Genomic DNA, 24,406 nt, shown 5'->3' with positions numbered 1-24,406 from the left:
AAAATCAGCCTAAAAGGTCCTCTGAGGCATACATAACATTCCCCCAGTTAAGCCCCATTGTTATAATATTATAGTTTGTTTTACCTCCTTTTAGGCATTAATTCAGGCATGCAAACTCTGGTTTGTGGGTTGTTTTTTTTTTTTTTGGTTGGTTGGTTGGTTGGTTTGGTTTGGTTTTGCCATCCTCTTCCCTTTAATTCTTTATCTTGTGAAATGCTGGGAAAACTTCCCCCACCCACTTTTGTCCTCTCACCCCTAAATTCAAAGTACTTTGGAGGGAAATGAAACCGCCTAGCTCCTGGCTCCTTGCCTACTCTTGGCCTGATGCTCCCTGAATCCCAAAGCGTCGCCTGGGTGTGCTGAGTCGCAGCATTCTTCAGCCCCGGGTCTGTCTCACTCTGGTGCAACTTTAGTAACTGAACTCAAAGTAAAGCAGCTGTCGAGCATACAAAGTGCTTGCCGAGCACAATTATTCTCCATTCTGAGTGGGGCCTGGCCCAGGGACTTTGGGAACTCAGTTTTCAGTTCTCAAAACTGCTAGCTTCAGTTGCACATACACTCAGCCTAAGGCCTCCTGCCTCAGGGTTTGGGGGTATGCTTCCTCAATGGTTTCCTTTGCAGCCTGCGTCAGCACACCTGACTGCTCTTTGGTCCCCTTCTGGTCTCAGTTCTCTTTTTATATGATAAGTGGCTGGCATTATTATAAATGTGCGTTCTCCACAGTTACAATAAACAGTGGCTGCAGGCAGCAGTGTGGATTTCTTAAAATAGTCCTTCCTCTTGTGCGCATTCCCTGACATTTCTTTTACACCAGCTACCACAACTCTAAAAGTGCCTGTGTTCTGCCAGGCGTGGTAGCGCATGCCTGTGATCCAGCACTCAGGGAGGCAGAGGCAGGTCAGATGTCCGTGAGTTCGAGGCCAGCCTGGTATTAAAATGAACTCACTTTTTAATTTTTTTATATGAAAATAGATTTTTTCATACAATATATTCTGATTATAGTTTTCTCTTCCCCTGCTCCTCCCAGTTCTCTCTCCTCCCCTCCCATCCAGATCTACTCCCTTTCTGTCTTTATTATAAACAATACACTGATAATTAGCACTTGGACATTATTCTTAAAAGGGCCCTGAGCAGCCAGTGCGGTGGTGTATGCCTCTCCAGAGAGTCCAGGACAGCCAAGGCTACACAGAGAAGCCTTGTCTCTTGTACACATTTCGTTGAGTATAGGCTCCCAAGCATTGGACTTTGAAAAAAAAATCTTACAAATTTTTAAAAGATGAGTATTTCTTTTGCTTATTAGAGCCCAGGGAAGCATGTGTCATAAAATCAGGCAGATTTTCCCACCAGTTGTCAAACTTTTCTATCAGTTGTAACTTTTCGAAATGATATCAGTCGGGCAACAGGCATGAGATGGAAACGCCCAGCTTTAGGCTACGCAACCAAAATGTTCAGAAATTCCCAGTGTCCCCTGCAGGTTGCCTGCAGGCTTTCCTTTTGCCCACGGATTCATCAGAGCTCCCATCCTGACAGGCTGCAAGACCAGGAAGTCCTCAACAAATCAGAACCATGGGCCATCTTCCTCTTCTACCCAGGGAGGGCAGGCTTGCTTTGGATTAAATAGTGCACCCTAAATTTTGTTTGTCCAGTCTAAATAGTTTGAATTCCCAGGTGGTGGTGGTGGCACACACTTTTAATCCCAGCACTCGGGAGGCAGAGGCTAGTGGATCTTTGTGAGGCTAGCCTGGTCTACAGAGTGAGTTCCAGAACAGCCAGGGCTACACAGAGAAACTCTGTCTTGAAAAACCAAAATAGTTGGAATTCCTGGTTTATAATTCCACAGTTATAAGGGAAGTGTGTGTGAGGAAAGGGAAAATGGGAAATCATGCCTGCTTTCTATAGTTAAAATAGTATTTGAGATTTGTAAAATATAAACTTTAAAATTAGGGTGGATTTAGAAAGTGATACTTCATATAAATTTTTTTCTGTAATATTAAATAACCAACTCTTCAATTACTAAGAAAATTTCAACACAATTTATAGTCATGTCTTTAGGAAATCATGTAAAGACAAGTATGTTGAAAATAAACTTAACATATAATTTAATACAGCTTCTGTTTTCTATCAGAGTAAGCAATTTGAGGAAAAACTGCATACCTCTTAATGTATTTTTTTAAGTATAAGTAATTCTAGTTTGGTCATTTATTTTTAGTATAGTAAATAAAACTGTAAAGCAATTAAATAATAAAAAATAAAACAAGGTCTCACTGTGTAGCCCTAGCTGACCTGAAACTCACTACCTGCCTCTGCCTCCCAAGTGCTGGGATTAAAGGTGTGCATCACCACACCTGGCCTGTAAAGTGATTTTTTAAAATTTATTTTACATATATGGATGTTTTGCTTGAATGTATGTCTGTATCCTGTACATGTGGTATCCTTAGAGAGCATTATATTCTCTGGAACTAAAGTTACAGAGAGTTGTAAGCCACAGTATGAGTGCTGGGATCAAACCCAGGTCTTCTGGAAGAGCAGCCACAACTCTTAACAGATAAGCCATTTCTCCAGTCCTGTAAAGTCATTTTTAAATAATGATTTTTTTAAGTTTTATATCGTTTTAACTTCAGTGCAGTGAGTTCATATGGTATAGTTTCCATAAAAATTATGATCATTTCGGGTCTAATGAGTTTGGGGTATAAAACTCACGTAAGGATAATGTGTTGTAACCTTGGAGAAATCTGGGCATTTCCAGCAGTCTCCTAATGGACTGCAAGTTAGTTATTCTGTGATTTACAGGTTTACAAAGTCATTGCATTAGACACTTGAGTTTTCAGCCTGCAGAGGTTACCAGGAATTTCCTTTGTCTCTGCCTGCTAATGAACCAAAAATTCAATCAGTACTATGAAAGAATAGGTACTCAGTCTGGGGAGATAGGTACAAATTGGGGAGAAACACTTGACACACAAGCACAAGGAGTGGAGTTCAGTCCCAAGCAACCAAGTACAAAGGCTGAGGAGACAGGCCCATCCCCGGTCTTGCAAACCCCAGGTCACAGTGAGAGACCTTCTCTCAAAACATTGACATAGATGGCTTCTAAAGACTAAGACCTCAAGTTAATGTCTAGATGCTTTACCCAAGCACATGTTCCAACACACATGCACACACGCAAGCACATAACAGAAGAATAGGTATACACTGTAAATATCTGAAGCCAGAATGTGTTCCACCTTGGGATATTTTTGTCTCTCAGGTAAGGAATGAAATAAAAAGAACAAGGATTTACTGGGTATGTTTCTGTATTGGATTTTGATGAAAACTACACAAAAACTCTACTAATTATGAGCGTATGATTCTTAAAGAATCAGCTTAATGAATTGCTTCTTTACTTCTAATTCAGGAACAAAACCTACTATGAAATTAAAGATTTATAGACTCACATGAACTCAATGTAAACTTCTTTTTGAACACCACAGTGATTACCAGGCAGAAGAGAGGAAAGTGAGTCTTTAAGCAGTTCCTACCAAAGTGGCGAGTTATGTGTAATGGTTGATTTTCCTCAAGTGTTTTCATTTGTTTCTATGTAAGAAGAGAATGCAAACACCATGGAAGTAGAGAAAGAATATAAACTATAGCTCCAATGTAGCTTATAACTTTGACAACACATTTTTTATTTTTTTAATCATAATGTATAGAATACAGAAATAATCACTTTTTTTTACTGGCAAGATTACGTGAAACAAATTATCACTAAGAAATGATTACTTCTCAAATATATACTGAAGGAATTGTGATGACAACTTAACTATGTATCTGGGCTTTTCATCAGTAAGTACATTAACATGCTTTGTGGTTATGATGATTCAAATTATAATCGTGAACCATATACACAGAAGACCTAGCACACAGCAAGGGCTCACTAGCTGATAGCTCACAAAAGTAACAGTATCTGATTTAATAATGATGATATGAATCAGGTCATTTTCTGTTCCACAAAGAAATTATTATATAAAGAGGGTAAATAATTTACCCAAGATTCTACAGCTAAATAAGAGATGGAGCCAGTATTGAATCCAGAAAGACCGAATCCAGAGGCCAGGCTTTTATTTAACACAGTTATGCTTCTTTATACTTCATTTGTTTAGTCTATAAAATTAATTGAACATAACTACATGGAAGGTACTATCATTAATAATAACATCACTATTTATATTGGAAATATATGAAAATAGCATAAAGATGGGCATAAAATCATATATATTGCTTTTCTACTTTAACAAAGCCATATCTGAATATTTGCAAGTAAAAATCTATTTATTTATTAAATATTAGAATCATTGAATATTGCCTTTCTCAGGAAAATGAGGCAGATAATACTAAATTTCCTTTACATTGTATTATTCATGCAGTTAGATTAGATTTAAATATAAACATTATTTGCTGGTTGACTCTTCCATTACTTACATTTTTCTAAAATTTTTGCTTTTCGAGACAGGGTTTCTCTGTGTATCCCTGGCTGTCCTGGACTCACTCTGTAGACCAGGCTGGCCTCAAACTCACAGAGATCCGCCTGCCTCTGCCTCCCGAGTGCTGGGATTAAAGGTGTGTGCCACCATGCCCAGCTGATATTTAAGTTACCAACAAAATCAAATCTGACCATAGATGGGTACTTGTGTTAGGTTAGAATATGGGCAAACCCATAAGCCTTTTGCTTCTTCATCCTACAGTCATAAAATATTGTGCTTTAAACAGAAGATCCACAACTGATTGAAAACAGAGCAATGTTTGATTTCATATCCAGTTGAATCCTTCTGGTATGCTTGACGTGTTTCTGAGAGTCTCTGCCATCTTGACTTTCAGTATAAGTAGAACTGTATGTCCAATTTTATGCATATATTTGTTTTTAAAACCCAAAGAGGTCTTCTTGATGCCTGTTGTTAACCAAGCTGTGACATGTCCACCATTTAATGTCACTAAAGAGTCACATGAATGTTTTCCATCCAAAAGTCAACCAAACGGTAGTATATGCAGTGAATTAAGATTTTGTAAAGAGATCATATAGTGTCTTCTTGAATGTTTTGTCTAATAAAAGAAATATAATGGGGTCTGTACTACTTCTGGCTGATGCAAGACAAGTGAGGATATTTTTTGCTTCTATTAAGTAATTTAGCTGCTGACAGTCTCCTCCTCTCTGGTACAGAACATAGAAAATGGGTTTAAAAATACTGTATGGAAGAAAGCAAACTACCAAGAGCAGTTGGATGATCCAAAGGTGCCTTTTCACAGATCTGTAGGTCAGATCTTTCTCCAAAATGGAAGTTCTTATTCGTCTCAGATGGCTGACAAAAGAATAGTATGATGTTACTACTACTAAAAACGAGAGTCCAATAAATGTGGTTCCAATAAGACCCGCAATCTGAGAGGTACTGGCTCCCATTTCCATCTGCCGATTGTAGCACTGGCTTTCGCCTTCTTTTGTAGCCTCTACCACTGAGTAGTATAGGACAAGTGGAATAATTACAACCAGCACAACTCCCCATATGTAAATACACATTTTTCTGGCAAAGTTGGGCTGGCGAAATCTTTTTAATAAGTGACCATAAACCATTTTCTCATAGCATGAGGTGGTGTCTTGCAGGGACTCCTTTTTCATTAAGGTAGCATAACGGCTTATGGCAATCCAGCTTAAAATTAAGAGGCTGACAAACATACTTACATGCATGGATAGAGTTCCCAAAAAATTGACCAGTCTGCATTGTATAGATTCATATTTCCAATAGAAACCCTTCAAGAAATATGTACCCATGAAAGGCATGGCAGTGCACACAAGTAAGTTTGCAGTCACAAGATGTGCCAAGTAGATATGTGTTGATGTTTTCTTACCTATTTTTGTTAAAAATACCCACTGAGCAAGTGAGTTTCCAAAGAGACCAACAATACACAAAACAATGTAAGTTATTGGCAAAACTGTGGTAGAAATCATAGATGGCCGAATGCATGTCGAGTTGTTACTCATTTATGTCAGATATCTTGAATTTTGTCACAGGAGCTAGAATGGAATTACATATACTTAATGTTAAAACTATGTGTGGTATTTAATTATTTTTTTAAAGCTTTTGGATAAAGCAACAAAAAGCATTGGATGGAGCAAGAAAATCCAGATGGTTCTTACCTTTTCTAGTTGTCCACAATGGTCTAGTTGAAGTAAAAGCAATTACTTAAAGTGATGGGTAATGACTTCGTCTACAAAACAGAATTTGGTACAAATAGTTAATTAATTGTCTAGGATTTATCATTCGTAGGTTAGAGAAATTTACACATCGTAGATTATAAAGCAATGTGTAAATAATAGGTTTTGCCTAGAAATCTAAAAGCACATACAAACTGTAAGAGGGCAGTGCTACAAATGTGCCCACATTGACTGGGAGATGAGCCCCCTCACTGTGTATGTTAGCTTAAATATTAATAAACAGTTTGTATCTGCAAGTTTTTATATTAAAGCTTTTATTTTTAAAACTAATAAATAAAAATGAGTTTGGTTTTTGTTTGGGTTTGGTTTGGTTTGGTTTTTCTTTTGTTTTTTTCGAGACAGTTTCTCCGTGTAGCCGTGGCTATCTTGGACTCACTCTGTAGATCAGGCTGGCCTTGAACTCACAGCGATCTTCTGCCTGCCTCTGCCACCCAAGTGCTGGGATTAAAGGTGTGTGCCACCACTGCCCGGCGTAAAAACAAGTTTTTAAATACAACATTGATTGCATATGGTTTCCAAGTATATTTATGGCTAGATTAAAACACTTTGCTGGGGTGCTTAATTAGAAGGGTCTTTTTTCATAATCCAGAAGTAAACCCAATTCTAAATGGGTTTACAAAAACTCACACAAGGCCCTGAATAAGGATAAACTCTGGAACGTATGGTCATTATGAGGTCATCAGTAATCTCTGATTCCAACTAGTGCTAAACTCTCACACTTCAACAAATTAAATTATGTGTCAAAATTATACTTGGTATGTTTGATGGCTAGAGTACCCTAATGTGTCCTCCTCTGTAATCTACTATCTGTAGTTTTTCAGGAATTCTGTTTATTTAGAGAATAAAATGTTTGAAACCCAGGGTAAATGCAGGTGCGGTTTATACTTTTTTTAAAAATGTATTGTTATTATGCGTGCACTCCTGTGGGGCTGGAGTTATAGATGATTGTGAGGCACTGTGTGGCTGCTGAGACTCACTCAGACTTGGGTCCTCTGCAAGAGCAGCCAGTGCTCTTAACCACTGAGGCACCTCTCCAGCTCTGGTTTTTACTTTTTTATATATCTTATTTTTAAATCTTTCTTGCTGCAGAGGTATATGTAAAGAAGAGAGAAATGGCATACAAACTTTTTTTTTCTCTCCTTATTCATTTCTTTCAGGTGAGACTAGCATAGAAAAGCTGCTTGGTTCTGGTCAAATAACAGTCATGATTTCTATCTTTCAAAGTTATGATTATCATGGTAACCTAATAAATTATATTTATCGTTATTTTAAGGAATATGATTTCTCTTTAAAATGTACCATCTCTGTTTTAGTCACCTTTAACTGTTTTTATAAATATTACTATCATGTACTCTTTTAAGATCTATAGCAGAGTTTCTTAATCTTTTGTTAATCACCTTCTCTCTTTTGATAATAAACATAAAAAGATTTTTCCCATGTAGCATCTTCTGCTCTCTGTGTCTCAGGATATTTTCTGTATCTTGGATTGCTTTAAAATTGCATGTCAGATTTTATAAAAATGAGGATCAGTTTTCTATTACATTGTCATTTTGAAACAACTTTTAATCCAGTCTCATAGCTCAGCACTTTAAGACTGTGCATTTTGTCTGCATTCAAATACTGAGACCCTTAATTAAGGTCTACCACTATCTTCACCATTTTGTTTCTTTACACTCAGAAATTGCATCATATGCTTCAGACTGCCTTTATAGCTGGTGAGCTACAATGGATTATAGTTGTAGATAGTCTTAAATATGCAACCCTAGTCTATAACCTTGATGATTTCAAAATCAGGCAAATAGAGATTGAAGTGAACCAGTTCATTTATTAAGAAAAATTCTTCTGTTCAAATGAGATTTTGGTTTTACAGAAGGACCAAAGCTTCTCTTAAGGGATGAAGCCTTTTTTTATAAAAAGCAGTAGCCTGTGCCTTGTAGAGATAATGCATTACATGCTAAAAGCAGCAGAGGTGATAGTACCTCTATGAACACTGGTAGCACACATTCCCTGATGAAGGAGGGCAAGGGATTATTGAGAAGGCAGATGATGTGGAGGCTCTACAGAAACAAATGACAACTGGCTCCCCCTTTTCAGCTTCTCAAAATCATGCCCCTTTCAGTAAGAGGCTTTGATTCTAAAGCTAGTTGGAAAATCATTCCTAGAATTTGTAAAAATCCAATTAAACTTGAGAAGTCAAGTAAAAGTGAGCTCTTACAGAATTACTTTCAAGAAAAATGTTTCCAAGTATGTATTCCCCTCAGCAGAATGTCTGTGTAAGCACCGTGTCTCTGCTAATTTGACAAATGAGAAAAACGTCTATAACTCTAGCAGTTACTCATGGCTATTTAAACACTTATGTTGACTACCTTATTTAGTGATCAGATTTCACAACCCAAACAGTTTAGACATTTATAACGTTAACCTTTAAGCTAAAAATGAACAAAGAATCACCCTTACCTGTATGAGTAGCTTGTGCTAAGGTTATACTGTTCAGGGTAGTGATGCAAATCTCACACTCCCAATTCTCTGATCGGCACTCTTCCAGTATCTTTAATCAGTAAGAGTAGATTCTTGCATGACACCAAGTGCAATGGGGAGAAAAAGGAAATTAGAGTATTAAAGAAATTCAATAGTTTTGGTGAATATAGCAACTACCTCTCAAAAAAAAAAGAACAACCCTCATTTCTCTATTTCTTTAGTGGGAGGAAGTTAGTGGTCAATCTACCTATATATATATATATTTAGTATACTTCCTTATGATTATTTCCTGAAGTAGTTAGCTTCTTTATTATGATTGGCTGAAGGTACATTCAAAGGTTTAATCCCCCCGTAACTAATTATTTGTCTATGAGCACAATAAAAGGAACTACTTTCCAGTAACTCAGTAAAATACCAGTCTAAATTTGTCTCTAAGCTTAACTACAAAATCATTTGTGGACAGCTTCTTTGTAATCCATCTTTTCCAAGAGTAGAGGGAAACAAAACTTCAAGTTTTCTTATTTATACCGGCTTGCTCAAATCAAATATCACTAAGCTAGATTAAAACCTCTGTTTTAAAAGACTGTTTTGAAGTTGAAAACACTTGATGCCCAGAGATGCTCACTGCATGTTCAGACTATATCCAGGGACTAGAACACAGTTTAGTTACTAATAACACTCCCCCATCTCTCTGTCTCTCTGTCTCTGCCTCCTGTCCCTCCCTCCCCACCTCACCCCCTCCCCTCTCCCCTCTCCCTTCTCCCCTCAACCCCCCCCACAACCTGCTTCTCCTTGGCATGTGCTACCTCTGTTTGGAGTTGAAGTAGCGAGTGCATCAGTTAGAACATTTGATGATGGATTTTGTTGGTAGCAAATATGTTTCAGAACATCGTTATAACGTGTAGTCTGTGAATTAACCCCTAAGTGAAGGCTAAACGTACATTTAGCACAATACCATTGAGCTATCTGCATTCCCAGCCCAGTTCAGCCAATTCTTGTTTCCAGTAGAAGGTGAGAAACTGGGCTCACTCAAAGATTAATCCTGAGCTGCTGAAGCGAGCTATCATGGACAAAGGGCTATCTGGGGGAACTGGGTTACAAAGAAAGGGCTTTTATAGAATGGGAAAGCCTGGCTTATAACGTGGGACACTGGGCAGGAAGCCCTGTGCCCATGCCCCTCCCCACCACCTCTGGCCAGAATTTGTAATTAACTTTGACCTCCTGAGGGTAGTTACAAACACACTAGTTTTCTGCGAGTTAACCTTCACAGCGATTTGTGTGCTTTGTGTTAGTTGGTGCAGGGAATTAAAAGAACAAGGAGGGCTTACACATTCTGCCGTTATCAGAAAATCGCCAGAAATTTGGGAGTTTGGTACATCTAATAACTGTTTGGCAGTTAACATTTTTTGTCATTTAGATGTGCTTTTCTTTAACATTTAGAGTAACAAAAGGCTGAAGAGGCAAAGGTAACTCTGCTAGAAAGGGAAGGGGGGATGGGCACATAGTTTCTCCCCATTGTCTCACAGCCTCGCCCTGCCTTTACAAAAAGCCCTTTCTCTTTTGCAGTACTGGGGATATAACTCAGGGACTTTTGCATATCCAGCAAGCCCTTTCCTATACCTGAGGTCCCCTAAGATGGACAACTCCTAAAATAAAGTGCCCATTGTTACATTCTTAAACTGTTTTGGATTTTAGTGTTCTACATTTTCCTTCAACAGTGTAGTTCACTCAGATATTTATTGGAGTTTCTACCATGTTTCCAGCAGCACGTGGAGGTCACAGAAATCGAATGCTAGCCACAAGCATTTAAGAGTGTCTTAAAATTCAAGGGAGATGTGATACTTTATACAGACTTCAGATGTTCTGTGAAATAGAAAGTGGAAGAAACAGTACATCAAAATGGTTCCCACGAAGCCTTGTGGAAATAACTAGAAGGAAAGAACAGAGAATGTGTGATGAATGGCGGTGGGAACGAGACAAAGAAGTACCAGGCGAACCTGAAGGGAGACCACTAGTAAAAGAAACGTTCTTCTAAGACAGTAGGAAAGATTTTCCAATAGTGGGAAAAAATTAATGTCAGGCTATCCTACACTAACAACAGTATTACTTTTCAGGGAGATATTTCAAGAGTATTAAATCAAGTTGCAAGTTCTCTAGGAAATAAAAAGTGCCCCTTTGGACTTCCATGTTACAAAGAGTTTTCTTTGGCTCTTTGTTTTCCCCTTCATTCTCCTCTTTAACGTTCTGCTTACTTTGTCCACATGTAAATGTTTTTATCTGATTATGTCTTATATCCTCTGCCCAAGCACTCCACCCCTAAGTTTTCTGCTCGGATCCTTATGATCTGTCTCAGGTGAACTTTTTACATCTGGCCCTGGAATTCCTTTGGCATACTTCAGTGAGTGCGGTCCAAAAGGCAGACATGTGCTCATTCAGTTTTGCAGCCAGCGGCGAGCTGTTTTTACTGACTCTGTGAACTTTGGGGGATAGGTCTTAAGGTCACGTACCAGTTTCCCCGCAAAACCAAAAGCAAGAGGACATGAGATACCTTAGTCATACCTGAACTATGCGCTTCAAATGGAAAGTTATTTTTGGCTCTCCAAGTTAGTATCTAAGCTGGCTCCAACTGGCCTTTTAAATTGTCCATCTGACCAGTCAGAAGCTCAGGACATTAAATGGGAACCTGGTATGCAAGACGAAAATACATGTGTACTTGTGTGCACTTTAGAGCATCACGTTCTAAAGATCATGATTTCCCTTGAAGGGGGCTATGGTAAGCTTTGTTCAGTTCAGTGCTTACCCAAGCCGGTTAGCTTTAGAAGCGAAGGCAGTCCTATTACTCAAAGCTGTGGTTTGTTCAAGCTCACTGAACCCCCTGTTCTCCTCAGGATGTGGTGTCTAGCCACAGTCCTGTTTCCAGTGCTACTGCTCTTGGGCCCTCACATACTTCTACAAAAAAAAAAGCTGTAGCCGTAGGAGACCCATCTTGTAACTCGAGTTTTAGGATGAAAACCCCTTCTCCAGCAGCCCTAACAAGACTGGGCTTGGCCACCCATCCTAATATGCCAATACAAGAAGCAGATGAGAAACTGTGAAAAGCAGAGAAAGGAGAGGCAATCCCATGTACATCAAAGAGAGGAACGGATAAAAGTGTCTAGTGACTCAGGTCCCTCTGCAGGGTCCTGACATCAGCTTTAGATTTTAAATAGAGGACAAACTGAGGCTAGAAGGCAAGAGTTGTTCATAGTTAAACAGCCTTGGTCAGGGTGTAGCGATGCTTCCTGGAAATCTTGGGATCAACAGATCATTGTCTCAGTTCTGGAAGTTTTTCCTGTTTGAGGGGACAGGGTAGTTGTCAGGAGATGACTGTTCATGCTGTGGATAACTGTCCTCATCTAGGGGATGGAATGCAAAGGAGTGCTGGTTTAGGATAATAGCTGAACACCTTTAGGCACCTTTTAGGCAACTGGAGCAAGACATAGTAAAAAGCTGAATCTAAGATGCCCTCTTTGGTCTTGTCTTTGTGTCGTTGGCCTTAATGAGAAGTGGAATAAGTTCGTTTTTTTATTATTTGATAGCCATTCCTTCAGTGATTAATATTGACATGCAGATATGGCAAATGAGCCAAAGTCAAAGGGATAGATGTAAAATGAAGGCAGGGATGTCAGGCTTACATTGTGCTTTTTAGCTCCCTGGGGGCTTAAATGACAAGTCAGTGCTTTTTAGGAAGATTGGAGGGTTTTCCCCCTTTTGTGGCTGTGTATATGTGTTCATGTGTATGCAGGTGTGTGTGTGTGTGTGTGTGTGTGTGTGTGTGTGTGTGTGTGTGTGTGCACTATTCACCTCCATTGAGGACAGGATCTGTGTGTGTGTGTGTGTGTGTGTGTGTGTGTGTGTGTGTGTGTGTGTGCGTGTGCACTATTCACCTCCATTGAGGACAGGATCTCTTGCTGGCATGGAGCTCACCAGTGAGGCTAGTCTGGCTGGCCAGCCAAGCCACAAGGATCCACCTGGTTTTGCCTTCCCAGCATTGGGATTACAAGCACTCCACCATATCCCGTTTTTTTTTTAAAGTGGGTTCTCGGAAGCAAACTTTGTCCTCATGTCTGCATCAAGCACTTAACTAGTTTCTATGTGGCTGTTAAGCATTGTTTATTAGTGTCAAAAGGGGGCCTTTCTTGCTTTTAGGAGCTGATTTTTCACCATGCAGCATGAGTATTTGTCTCAATAATTACTGAAAAGGAGTCGAGAATTCTACCCAAGTTTTGGCATTTATAAATAGTACGGATGCCCTTAGTTTCAATCCCAGCACCAAAAAGAACAAAAAAAGTTCTCAAGCTTATAAAGTGACTAATGACAAAACACAGTGGATCTGGTGATCCAGCTTTTACTATCCTTCAACGTCATCTTTTCTTGGAGGCCTCTCAGGAATGCATAGCACAGACAGTCTAGTAACCTCCTTAGCAATCATCACAGAATGATGTACAGACACAGAATTTTTAGGCTATCTCTGAGATAAGTGCTATTATTTCTTCTACTTTCTAGGTGGTAGATACAGGTCCATAGAGGATAAACATATTAGTACTGATGGTAACCCAACCAGGCCTTGATTTGACCCCGAGTATTAAATGGTACTTTATCCAGCCTCACATTAAATAGGATAGCACTCACCGACTCTGGGTTAATTTTTTTTTTTTTTATTTAAGAAGACATTTTTTTACATTTATTTTTTAATGTGCATTGATGCTTTGCCTGCATGTATCTGTGTGAGGGTGTCAGGTCTTGGAGTTACAGACAGTTGTGAACTGCCATGTGGGTGCTGGGAATTGAACCTGGGTCCTCTGGTCCTAGAGCAGCCAGTGCCCCTAACCGCTGAGCCATCTCTCCCAACCCCCAAAAAGACATTTCATATGATATATTTCATATTTCCCCTTTTCCAATTCCTCCCTACCCACCCAACTTCATGTTTTCTGTCTCTCTGTCTCTCCCTCCCTTCTCCCCTCTTTCTTCTTCCATTCTCATATTCTCTCTCTCTCTCTCTCTCTCTCTCTCTCTCTCTCTCTCTCTCTCTCTCAAAAAAAAAAAAAAAAAAAAGAAAGAAAGAAAACCAAAACAAACTAAAAATAAATAAGATAAATAACAAAACAAAAGGCACACACACACACACACACACACACACACACACACACACACGACATGGAGTCTGTTTCGGGGCTATTGCTTTTGGTAACGTGACCAAGTGTCTGGTATCTCTGACTAAAACCAGTTCTTACTCACGGACTTGTTACCAACTTCACATGTAATCTGAAGGTCATGCTTCGAGAGCTTGACTTTAATCTTATCCTTTTACCCAATCAATTTTTAGCAATCATTGTTAATTCCTGCTAAACTAAGGGTCTCATCCATTGGCATTTGCATCTTGGTAATCAGATTAAATTGAAACAGTCACTGAAAAGCATGATTCCAAACAAGTATACATACATGGTACTCTTTCTCATATTTTCGCCTTTCTTTTCTGGAAAAACCAGCCTTAAATGTGTTGCTTTAATAAAACTTAAGTGTTGATGGTTGGAAATAATAAATTCCACATCTCCAGAAATACCTAGTAGAAAACAATTGGCAAGAAAACCAGCCTTGAGTTTTAACCGTGCAGTGCTCTTAAGTTTCTCGCTTCTTTAGAGCTTTGGCCAGCAGAGGGCAGTGTATCACCGCATCATACCCTTTGCTAGAGCAAGATGAAACCGCCTGCACTGCAGTCATTTCCAGCTGGAAACTAAGCAAATACAAAGACTTGGGGCTTGTCCTTTTACGCTCTAATAAATCTATAAATGTCCTTATTCTAGTGGATGAAAACCACTTTAAATGTGATAAAATAAAAATAATTTTAAAACACTAATTTCAGTCCTTAAGCTGAAAGCCCAATGCCTCTCACCAGCCAGCCATTTAAGAATTCTTTGGTTTAGTTTTGTCCTGTCTTGTTTTTTTTGTTTTGTTTTGTTTTTTAGGGGTTTTTTTTGTTCTAGTGATTATCATAAGAGTTGCCTTTGTGAACTATTCAAAACTATAATTATTCTGGAGTTTAAAAGAATAACAAGCCTGACAAGCTGAGTTTGGTGGCACACACCTTTAATCCCTGCATTGAGGAGGCAGAGGCAAGTGGATCTCTGTGAGGCCAGTTTGCCTTCCAGCACAGCCAGAGCCAAATAATAAGTATACTTTAAAGTATATTTCACCTTCTGAAGAAAGTATTAGAAGCAATACCTTTTATCCTCCACTGTCCTCACTTCCACCTGTAGCCAGTCAACTATGACGACCCTTCCTCTTTAAGATGCCTCACAGCTCAGCTGTCTGCATCAGGAGCGCGTGCATTGTTGGGACCCTGAGAACATGTGCTTTGTCACTAAATCTTCAGTTATTCTACGACTTCCCATCCTGCATGACTCTCTCACGTGAATACACCAGTCCCTCCTCCGCCTCATAAACAAAAGAGCTGGTGAGGAAGATCACTCAAAGAACTCACTTTTTGTTAACAAAATGTCTCATAGCTATAATTGGTTTTGATACATTCGCTTCATTTTAATCTACCACATTTCTTTTCGTATGCTTTCGGTTTTGATGTTCTGATTAGGCTTTTATATGTTTTCCCTCCAAGTACAGTAAGCTGGCTCTGTCTTTAGAGATTAATAAAGTATGTATAGCTCAGACTCCACTGTTTCCTCAGCAACATTCTTCAAAGGAAAGAAAATTGTGCTTTGCAAAGGGACCTGACATGTCCCAGGCTGGTCTTGGAACTGTCAAACTGCTTTGGTTTTTCCTCATATTAAAAGCTGTATTAGTCAGGTCATGATGGTGCACACCTTTAATCTCAGCACTTAGGGAGACAGAGGCAGGCAGATCTCCGTGAGTTCGAGGCCAGCCCGAGTCCAGGATAGCCAGGGCTGTTGCACAGAGAAACCCTGTCCCAGAAGGGGGAAAAAAGCTACATTAAATGTACTACAAATCTGGGCCATTTCCTTTGTATATTTTATCCACTATGAGTAGCCTTTTCTTTTGCTTCCAAAACTTTAATCTAGCTTTGCAGTAAAACTAGAAGGAAAGCCTATTCCTGCTATTTGTAGAAGTTTGTTAGATCCTGGGAGCTGGATAAATTCATTGACATCTACAGTACTATAGCTTGAAAGGATGGGGAAAGATGACTATTCCAGAAGGGCAGAGGTGTGCTTCATCCACCCTTCTAGGTTGTACTCATCACTCGAGATTTCACTACTGTGAGGATCGTAACTATCAAATCACTAGACCAGGAGGGCCACTTATGTTACTTAGCTTTCTTCGCTTCCTAATTGCTACACATACTTGGAGCCTTATAATCTTTACCCATAAGAGCTGACCCCATGTGTCCTGTGTTTTTCAAGCCTTGCTGGCCACAAAGGGGAACTGAATGTGAGCATGCATGCAAACCTGTCAGTTCCCTTTATAGCCAGCTGAATGTGTTTGTTTAAAAAATATAGAGGAAACGGTGTTTTTGCTTCTGAGTGCAGACTACATTTCCCCATATAGATGAGCGTGTCTGCTTCTGACAGATGGAGAGGGGGTGCAGAAAAGAAGAGGGCATGCAGTTATGAGAAAAGAGTCTTAAAGGAGAAAGTAGGGGCAGAGAGACAAAACTGAACTGAGGAAGAGAAAGAGGTACCACTGAGTACAGGAAAGGAAAACAGCAGAAGGGCATCAGGGTGCTGAGAAACTCTCATTCGTGGGACACCAGAAAGGGGCAGGAAGGAAACAGAGAAAGGAAGTGCCTGAAACATCTAAGCCAGCAGGACTAGTAGAAGGCATAAAGAACTTTGGATCTAGAAATTTGCTATTGGCCAATATTTAAAAGTAGGGTACAGACTGGCCATGGTGGTATACACTTCTAATCCCTGAACTTGAAAGACTCCATCAGTAGAATAGTGTGTTGGAGGCCAGCCTGGGCTACATGGAGAGTTCTTGCCTCCAGAAAGAACAACAGCAATAAATAAATAAATAAATAAATAAATAAATAAATAAATAACACAACTGAGGGATTATGGTAACTACCATCACTTGAGTTTCTACTACTGAGGCAAATCTCTAGGGAAGGTCCCTTGTTGCCAATTTTTCACTGCAGTGTAGTGAACAGTTCAGCCACCAAGGTTATACCGAAAAGCCAAGGATCAGATATATACTAATGTATCTTCTGGCATCTTTCCCGATGCCCTCACATTCTTTGTCTGCTTGCTGAGTTTCAGAGTATGGTCTAGCTAACACAAAATGGAATGAATCTGTTACCTCTCCTGTCCCAGACACTGCTGTTAGGAAAGCAAGCTAGAATTCAGTTACCCTTGTGAGCTTCACCCAGAGTTGGCCCAGATCCACTTTCATTGTATACTTCCACAGATCTCATGTTTATCTTCAGCTTCTGGCCGTTGCATTTTGTTTACTTCTGCATTGCCCATGGTATTCAGTTATTTGGATAACATACCAACTCTTGTCTGCTAGCTGGGTACTTTTATTAACTCATTCGGCCCTCTTTACAACTCTCTGAGTGAGGTCCAGCCTTGACTTTTGCTTTTCTCTGGAGGAGAAAGAGCTTGTCCAGGCAACCCATGAATGATGGAACAAACATTGAGCCCAGGCATTCTTTGAGCCTGTCTACTATGCTACTTCTCTGCTAATTATTTACTGAAATGTTATTAAGCTCGAGGTTGGCTCTGGTCTCACCAGACTTCTTCCCATGGTCATATCAATGAAGTCACAGATTGTACTCCATATCCATTGGCCAACACCAATCCCCTGGGCCCTTTGAATATAGTCAGTACTGACATTTCCCCAGCACATCCTCAGTTAATTTTCTTTCATTTTCTAGTGAGCCACCAATTCTTTCCTGTGACATGTTAATATATTTCATCAGAACATCTGATCGGAGATATTGTACCTCTTAAAAGTATCTTTACATATTTATACATAAGTGTTTGGGTTTTGTAGTTTAACACTCAGAACACATTTCTATTTTTTATGTTCTCAGAGATTCCCTCATTTGACACCTGTACTATTTATAAGCTATCAAAATATGGTCTCGTCTATGAATTTTAGAGTACTTGAGGAATGTATAGTAAAAGACTAGTGACTAACTAAATTTATTTTATTATTTACTTATTTATATCCTGACTGCAGTTTCTAGCCCCCTTCTCTCCTCCCAGTTCCACCACCACCACCCCTATCCACTCCTCCATTTCTCCTCAGAAAAGGGACAGGCCCACCGTGGAAATCAACCAGCCATGGCATATCAAGTTGCAATAAAACTAGGTACTTCGTCTCCTGTTACGGCTAGACAAGACAACCCAGTAGGAGGAAAGCATCCCAAAGGGCAGGCAAAAGAGGCAAAGACAGCTTCTGTTCCCACTGTTAGCAGTCCTAAAGAAGACCAAGTTACACACTGTGACATATATGCAGAAGGCCTAGGTCAGTCCCATGCAGGCTCCCTGGTTTGCAGTTCAGTCTCTATTAGCATCTATGAGCCCAGGTTAGTTAATTTTATGGGTGTTTTTGTGATGTCCTGGACTCCTCTGGCTCCTACAATCCATCCATCCCATCTTCTGCAAGATTCTCCAAGTTCCACCACAGTTTGGCTGCAGGTCTGTGCATCTGTTTCCATCAGTTGCTGGGTGGCACTTCTCTGATGACAACTGTGCTAGGCACCAGTCTCTGAGTATAACAGAATATCATTAGAAATCATTTCATTGACTTCTTTTCCAGTCATGTTTGGTTCTGTCCTACATCTCTGGGGTATCCAGCCTCTGGGTCCTGGTCTGCTAAGCAGTGTAGGCTCCCTCTCATGGCGTGGGTCTCAAGCTGAACCGACCAGTCATTAATTGCCCACTCCCATAAATTCTGTTACCTTTACCCCCAACACATCTTGTAGGCAAGACAAATTGTAGGTCGAAGGTTTTGTGGCTGGGTTGGTGTCCCCGTCCCTCTACTGGAAGTGTATTGCCTGGTTACAAGAGATGGCCAGTTCAGGCTCCATATCTCCAATTAATAGGAATCTTATTACCCAGATTTATTAATAAGGTTTTTTTCCTCGCTGCTATTGACTGGCAGAAGAAGCCATTGGGCTAAATATAAGCACATACAAATGGAAGTAATTTGTGATCCATTTAAACAAGAAAAGATTAAGGTCCAGAATATATACAACAATTTTCAACAACAACAACAAAAAAAAGTTAAGCAACTGAAGAAGGAGGGGGAGGTCCAGCTATGAACAGACCATTTGCCCAAGAAGAAAAATCTACATGCAGGAACCATTATAGGAGGTGATGCGCCATTGCCCTAGTGATCAGGAAAGTGCACACTGAAGCCACAAGGAGATATCATCTTATGCCTATCTGATTGACAAAAGGTCGTGTGTGATGTAACCAAGTGTTAGCAAGGATGTGTACAGCTAGGAGCTTATTTCTGCCTAATTGTGAGGTTGGGTCTATAAATAGGAAAATTGCTTTGGAAAATAAATTATCAGAACCAGGACATGTTGGAGACCTGCGTAGTCTTACAGCCAGATATTTGTTGCTTGGAGGTAGGTGTCAACTCTAAGGAACCTCCATGCAAGGACCCTGGGTGAGCAGAAGACTGCTGCTCATCATGGCTCCTGCTAACAAACCTAGAGACTACCTAAGTGTTTGCTGATAGGGGAAATGGAGAAATGAACTGGTATTGAGTTGTATACTGTAACACTTCATCTATGAGAAGAAGTAAAGATAAGCATAACCTTAGTGGGGGAAGGCTAGAAAATGATAAAATGTAGTTACACCACATGTAAAGTTTTGAAAAGTGTATCTTGTTACACACATATGTGGGGTTTTGTTTGTTTGTTTGCTTTTATTTATTTATTTATTTTAATTTTTTTCCATTTTTTTAAAAAAATTTTTATTAATTTTTTCTTGTTACATCTCAATGGTTATCCCATCCCTTTAAAAGCACAAATATGCTGGGCGTGGTGGCGCACGCCTTTAGTCCCACCACACGGGAGGCAGAGGCAGGCGGATCTTTGTGAGTTCGAGGCCAGCCTGGTCTACAAAGTGAGTCCAGGACAGCCAAGGCTACACAAAGAAACCCTGTCTTGAAAACCAAAAGGGGAAAAAAAAACCCAAGTACAAACATATGCATTGAAAAGATGCATATTGACTTCAGAAAATAGGCTTTGGAGAATGCTGCAAGGTAAGCTTTAGTATAGCTAACTTTGACTTGCGTGTATGGATGGGTATTAGACAATTATTAATGTATTATTGCCACCTTCTACATTTAGACAAGGTCTCACCATGTTGCCCTAGTTGGCCCTGAACTCATTGTGTAGCCCAAGGTGGCCTTGAATTTGCAATTCTCTTGCCTCAATCACCTGAAGAGCTGGAAATACAAGTATGCACCACCATGCCCAGTGAGACAACCTTTAAGACCAAAACATTAACATCTGTTTAATTTGAGTCATGGGTGCCTAACTGTCTATTGTAGTGTGGATTGTTTTCCACTCCCCTTTAAAAATACGTTTTTGAGTTTTTCTTAAAAAAAAAAAAAAACCTTAGCCAAGTATAATAATGCACATCTGTAAAATCCCAGAATGCCTAAACAGTAAAATCACAAGTTCAAGGCCAGCCTCTACTACATAGCACTGTCCTGTTTCAAGAAAGCAAAAGTAGTTAAAAAATAAATAAACACATATATACATGAAAACTAATGGCTAACTGTTGCTCCTGAAGTGATTTTCCTGGGTGACTAAAGCTAAAAGAGACATAAGTATCTGAACTGTAACTGAAAAACTTTGCCAGAACTCATCTTATGTTGGTTATTTATGTGTTTTTATGGACTTGAAACAAAATTAATTTAGGTAAAAGATAGTAATTAAAATTAAAATCTGTTTCACCTGTGTAGGTTTGCTCTGAATTAGCTTTCAGGATTCAGGTAGAGCTTGCAAGATACGTAGATGTGTGACAGCCGGAAAGCCAGTCTTGACAGTTTGGGGGTTCTGGCGTCATACAATTTTGATAAATGAAAAGCAAAAGTTTTTTGCCCTAAATTCATGTTAATAGTACTTTAAAGTTTTGGGGTCATTTGTTTGTTTGTTTTTAGTAAATATTATCTTGGAATCTTGGAGAGATGGCTTAGTTGAGAAACTGTTTGCCACGTAAATATTGAGATCTGAGTTCAATCCCCAGCACCTACATAAAAACATTAGGCATGAAAGTACACACTTACTGTTCCAGAGCTAGGGAGGCAGGATCAAGAAAATCTCTAGGGCTTGTTGACCAGCCAGTTTAGCCTGACCAGAGCTCCAGGTTCAATGAGTGAGCTTGTCTCAAAAATAAGGCGCAAAGTGATTGAGGACAACATCTCATGCTGACCTCTGGCTTCCAGTGTGCACCTGCACACATGCATGAACGCGCATGTGTGCGCACGCAAAAGACATCTTGGCAAGTGCCTTTGTGGTCAGGTAGACTGAAAAGAGAAGAAAACCATTGTCTTAGCAGAGACAGAGTCTGTGGACTGGGAGCTTATCAGTTTGCGTTCCCTCAGGTAACTCCAGCTGCTGCTTACGCACAATACAGTGACGTGGTGCCCGCAAAGCATATAATGAATGAAAAGCATATAAACACACTTTTACCTTGGCTCCCATTCTGTTGCTTGTAAACGTGGTGAAGAAAATAAGAGACAAAGTGATAACTTAGGACAAACCTCATACCTCCTTTCCAGATCTGTGACTGTTGTTCCCACCACCCAACTGCACACCAAGTCTTCATGTGCAAACGCAGACTGAGCTAAGGCACTGCATCCGCCACTCAACCAAGCATGACATGGACATTTCTCTTTAGAGATTGCTATTGTCGCATAAATGGAAAGGCATTCCCCATCCACAGATGATTTTGTCATCTATGTTTTTTAATGTTTATTGCCTCTTTATTTGCAACTAACTTTTAATTCCATTTATAATTGCTTTAATGTGATACAAAGTGAGGCTGTAAATTGCCTTTTTATTTTAAATTTGCACAGGACTATTTATTAAGCCATGTCCTCCTTCTTGAAGCTTTTTGTGATGGTTTCTCTATTTATGGTATTTATGGTGTTTATCTCTCTCAGAGCGGGATATGCGAGAGTCACCTTGGAAACTTTTCAGAAACATGCATAGTATAACTAACAGCCCTTTAGGTCTCCCCTGATTAGACCCTGCCTCTTCTGAGAGCCATCCACATGCCATCCACATGCCATCCACATGCCATCCACATGCCATCATGCCATCAAGGGGTGTTGTGGATGTGTATCTCTCTGCTTCTCGTTTTTTCTTATTGACGGATAAGAATACATTTAATGGCAGTGCAGCGAGGTTCCATTATCAGATTAAGTAGCCCTTATCTGAGATGTGTAGGCCATAGGGGTTTCAGATGTGGAATATCTGCATAGAGTTTACGGAATGAACATTCCTACCCTAAATTTCCATTATCTAAACATCTCAAACATGTCCAATTTTGGAGGATTTTAACTTTCAGATTTTAAATTTATGTTTGCTCAATATATACTTTAGATCCCTAAAAAAAATTCTGCAGCATTCATATTGTCTCTTGAAAATTTTCTTCATTGTGTTTTATGGGTAACTTTCAGTAGCCTTTGGTGGAAATTGCTGTGATCTTATTAATTCTATTTTTGTATAAGTAGGCTTAATCCATTTTTAATTAAAAACCAAGGCTTATGTAAAACTGTCTTTTTCTAAGACGGAAGAAACAGACACCATCTAACCTGGCTCTGTGCAGAATACCTTCCCAAAACCAGCAGCAGTGCTTAGCACTGAGGTGTCCCTCAGGGAGCCAGGCAATTCATGTTGTCCTTTTATGGCATCGTACATGGGAGATAGTGTTTAGGCGCTTGTTCTGTCTGCAGATCTTTTGCAAGGTGAAGATATACATATACTTCCAGACTTCCTTTTTCTGTATGTGTCTAGAACTAAGCCTTGTGTTGGCAGATGGAAGGGCAGTCTTTCCTATGAGCGTACATGTACTCAGTAAGAGATTATAGCAATAAATATCCCTACATTTAGTGAGTCAATAGCATAGTTTTAAAACTCTAGAACTATTCTCAAGATTCATTTTAATTTAAGGAATGTTTATAAATGAAATTTTTATCAGTAAAAAGTCATTATATTACAGATGGATACACTATACTCAAATTTTACTTCATTGCAAATAGCATAAGTTAATTCAGAAAACATAAAAATATTTTGTAGAGATCATGCTCATTTAATATAAATAATGAGATCGTTTCTAGAACTATGAGCGTTTTATTTTATTATTTCTTAAAATTGTAGTAACTGATGATGGCGCAGTTTGTATGTTGGCATGCATGCATGCATGTCTCTGTGTGTCTTTGTGTGTTGTGTATGGTTGTGCATGTATGTGTTCTGGCGTGTGCACTCCTATGCAGAGGCCACAGGAGGACATCAGGTACCCTGCTTTCTCTATCCACCAGGCCACCAAGCTCTCAGGATCAGCCTGGCTCTGCACCTCCTCCGCCAGGTGCTTAGGTTACAGCTCTTACCCTCTGTCTTAGTTATAGTTATCATTATTGTGATGAAACACCATGACCAAAAGCAACTAGGGGAGGAGCGGTTTTATTTGGCTTCTGATCTGCCACATCACTGTTCATCACTGGAGGAAGTCAGGGCAGGAACCTGGAGACTGGAGCGAAAGCAGAGGTCATGGAGGGGTACTGCTTACTGGCTTGCTCAGCTCATTTTCTTATAGAGCCCAGAACTACGTGCCCAGGGGTGTGCCCTCTCTTGGCAATCATTGGTTGTCTGTACTTCTTCATCTGGGGGTTTGGCCTATGGCATTTCCGTCATCCACATTGGCAAGTCAACTGGTGGTGTCATCATTCAAGTCTTGCGTAAGCAGCCATAGTGTTGAGATTTCTTAGGTATAGCTTCTGTGTCCTATCCAGAAGACACTATCATGCCCCAGTGTTCCCTGAGCCTTAGGTGTATGGCTTGTGTTGTGGACGTATCAGTTTGGACTGGGCAGCCCATGATCCATTGTTGTCTGCATTTTGACAAGATGATGCTTTTGGTGATGGTCACTGTCTACTGCAAAAGAACCTTCTTTGAGGGGCAAGAACCACTTATCTGTACATATAAGGAGTATTTAGGATGCCACTGGATTGACTTGAAAGCTTCATCCTTGAGGACTAGCTTTCATAGTTCTGGAAAGTTCTTTACAAGCTGCCATGAGAGCGATGCGACCAATAATCCGACCTAGCTGTGGCACCTATTAGCCACAATGGCAAGATATCTCTTAAACGTTCAATAGTGACACTTATATTTGGGTAGTAACCAACAGCTTTCGAATTGTACTTAAAGCCTAATCAATGGAAGCGTGGGGCAGGGGGTGGGGGTGGGGAGTGGAATCATGCCTTGTACTATAAGCCTAGTCAATTCTTCAGTGCTAGTGAGATCATGGGTTTTAGAGGAGAACCTGCTACTGCCACTTTACTTAAACCAGTATAATTCCTAACTGCACTCTAAATAGCTAATGCTTTTTGACGTTGATTTCCCAGCCAGTGGCCTAACTGGAATTTTAAGAATTATTGTAAGCAATGGACTTGCTGGGTCATATTCATCACATGTACATCCTGTGC

General features: G+C 39.8%; 2 protein-coding genes across 12 annotated transcripts in view; one reads left to right on the top strand and one right to left on the bottom strand.

Moving 5' to 3' along the window:
- CASK (calcium/calmodulin dependent serine protein kinase) overlaps window positions 1-24,406 on the top strand; it is a 331,352-nt gene that overhangs the window by 180,554 nt on the left and 126,392 nt on the right. The gene's annotated exons all lie outside the window — the stretch shown is intronic.
- On the bottom strand, window positions 2,552-8,931 carry GPR82 (G protein-coupled receptor 82). The gene is made up of 3 exons (XM_084791109.1): window positions 8,699-8,931; window positions 6,164-6,234; window positions 2,552-6,040 (listed from the first exon to the last, which is right to left on the bottom strand). Exon 3 carries the CDS (start codon window positions 6,005-6,007, stop codon window positions 5,027-5,029), a length of 981 nt encoding a protein of 326 aa, XP_084647235.1. The 5' UTR covers window positions 6,008-6,040; window positions 6,164-6,234; window positions 8,699-8,931; the 3' UTR covers window positions 2,552-5,026.

Source organism: Acomys minous (genome assembly GCF_964271855.1).
Source record: "Acomys minous genome assembly, chromosome: 7".
NCBI lineage: Eukaryota > Metazoa > Chordata > Mammalia > Rodentia > Muridae > Acomys > Acomys minous.
The sequence above is the reverse complement of the archived record's forward strand: the minus strand, read 5'-3'. Positions and strand labels throughout refer to the sequence as shown.

Excerpts from the sequence above, each read along its gene's own strand:
- GPR82 (XM_084791109.1), bottom strand. The coding sequence starts at position 6,007 with ATGAGTAACAACTCGACATGCATTCGGCCATCTATGATTTCTACCACA.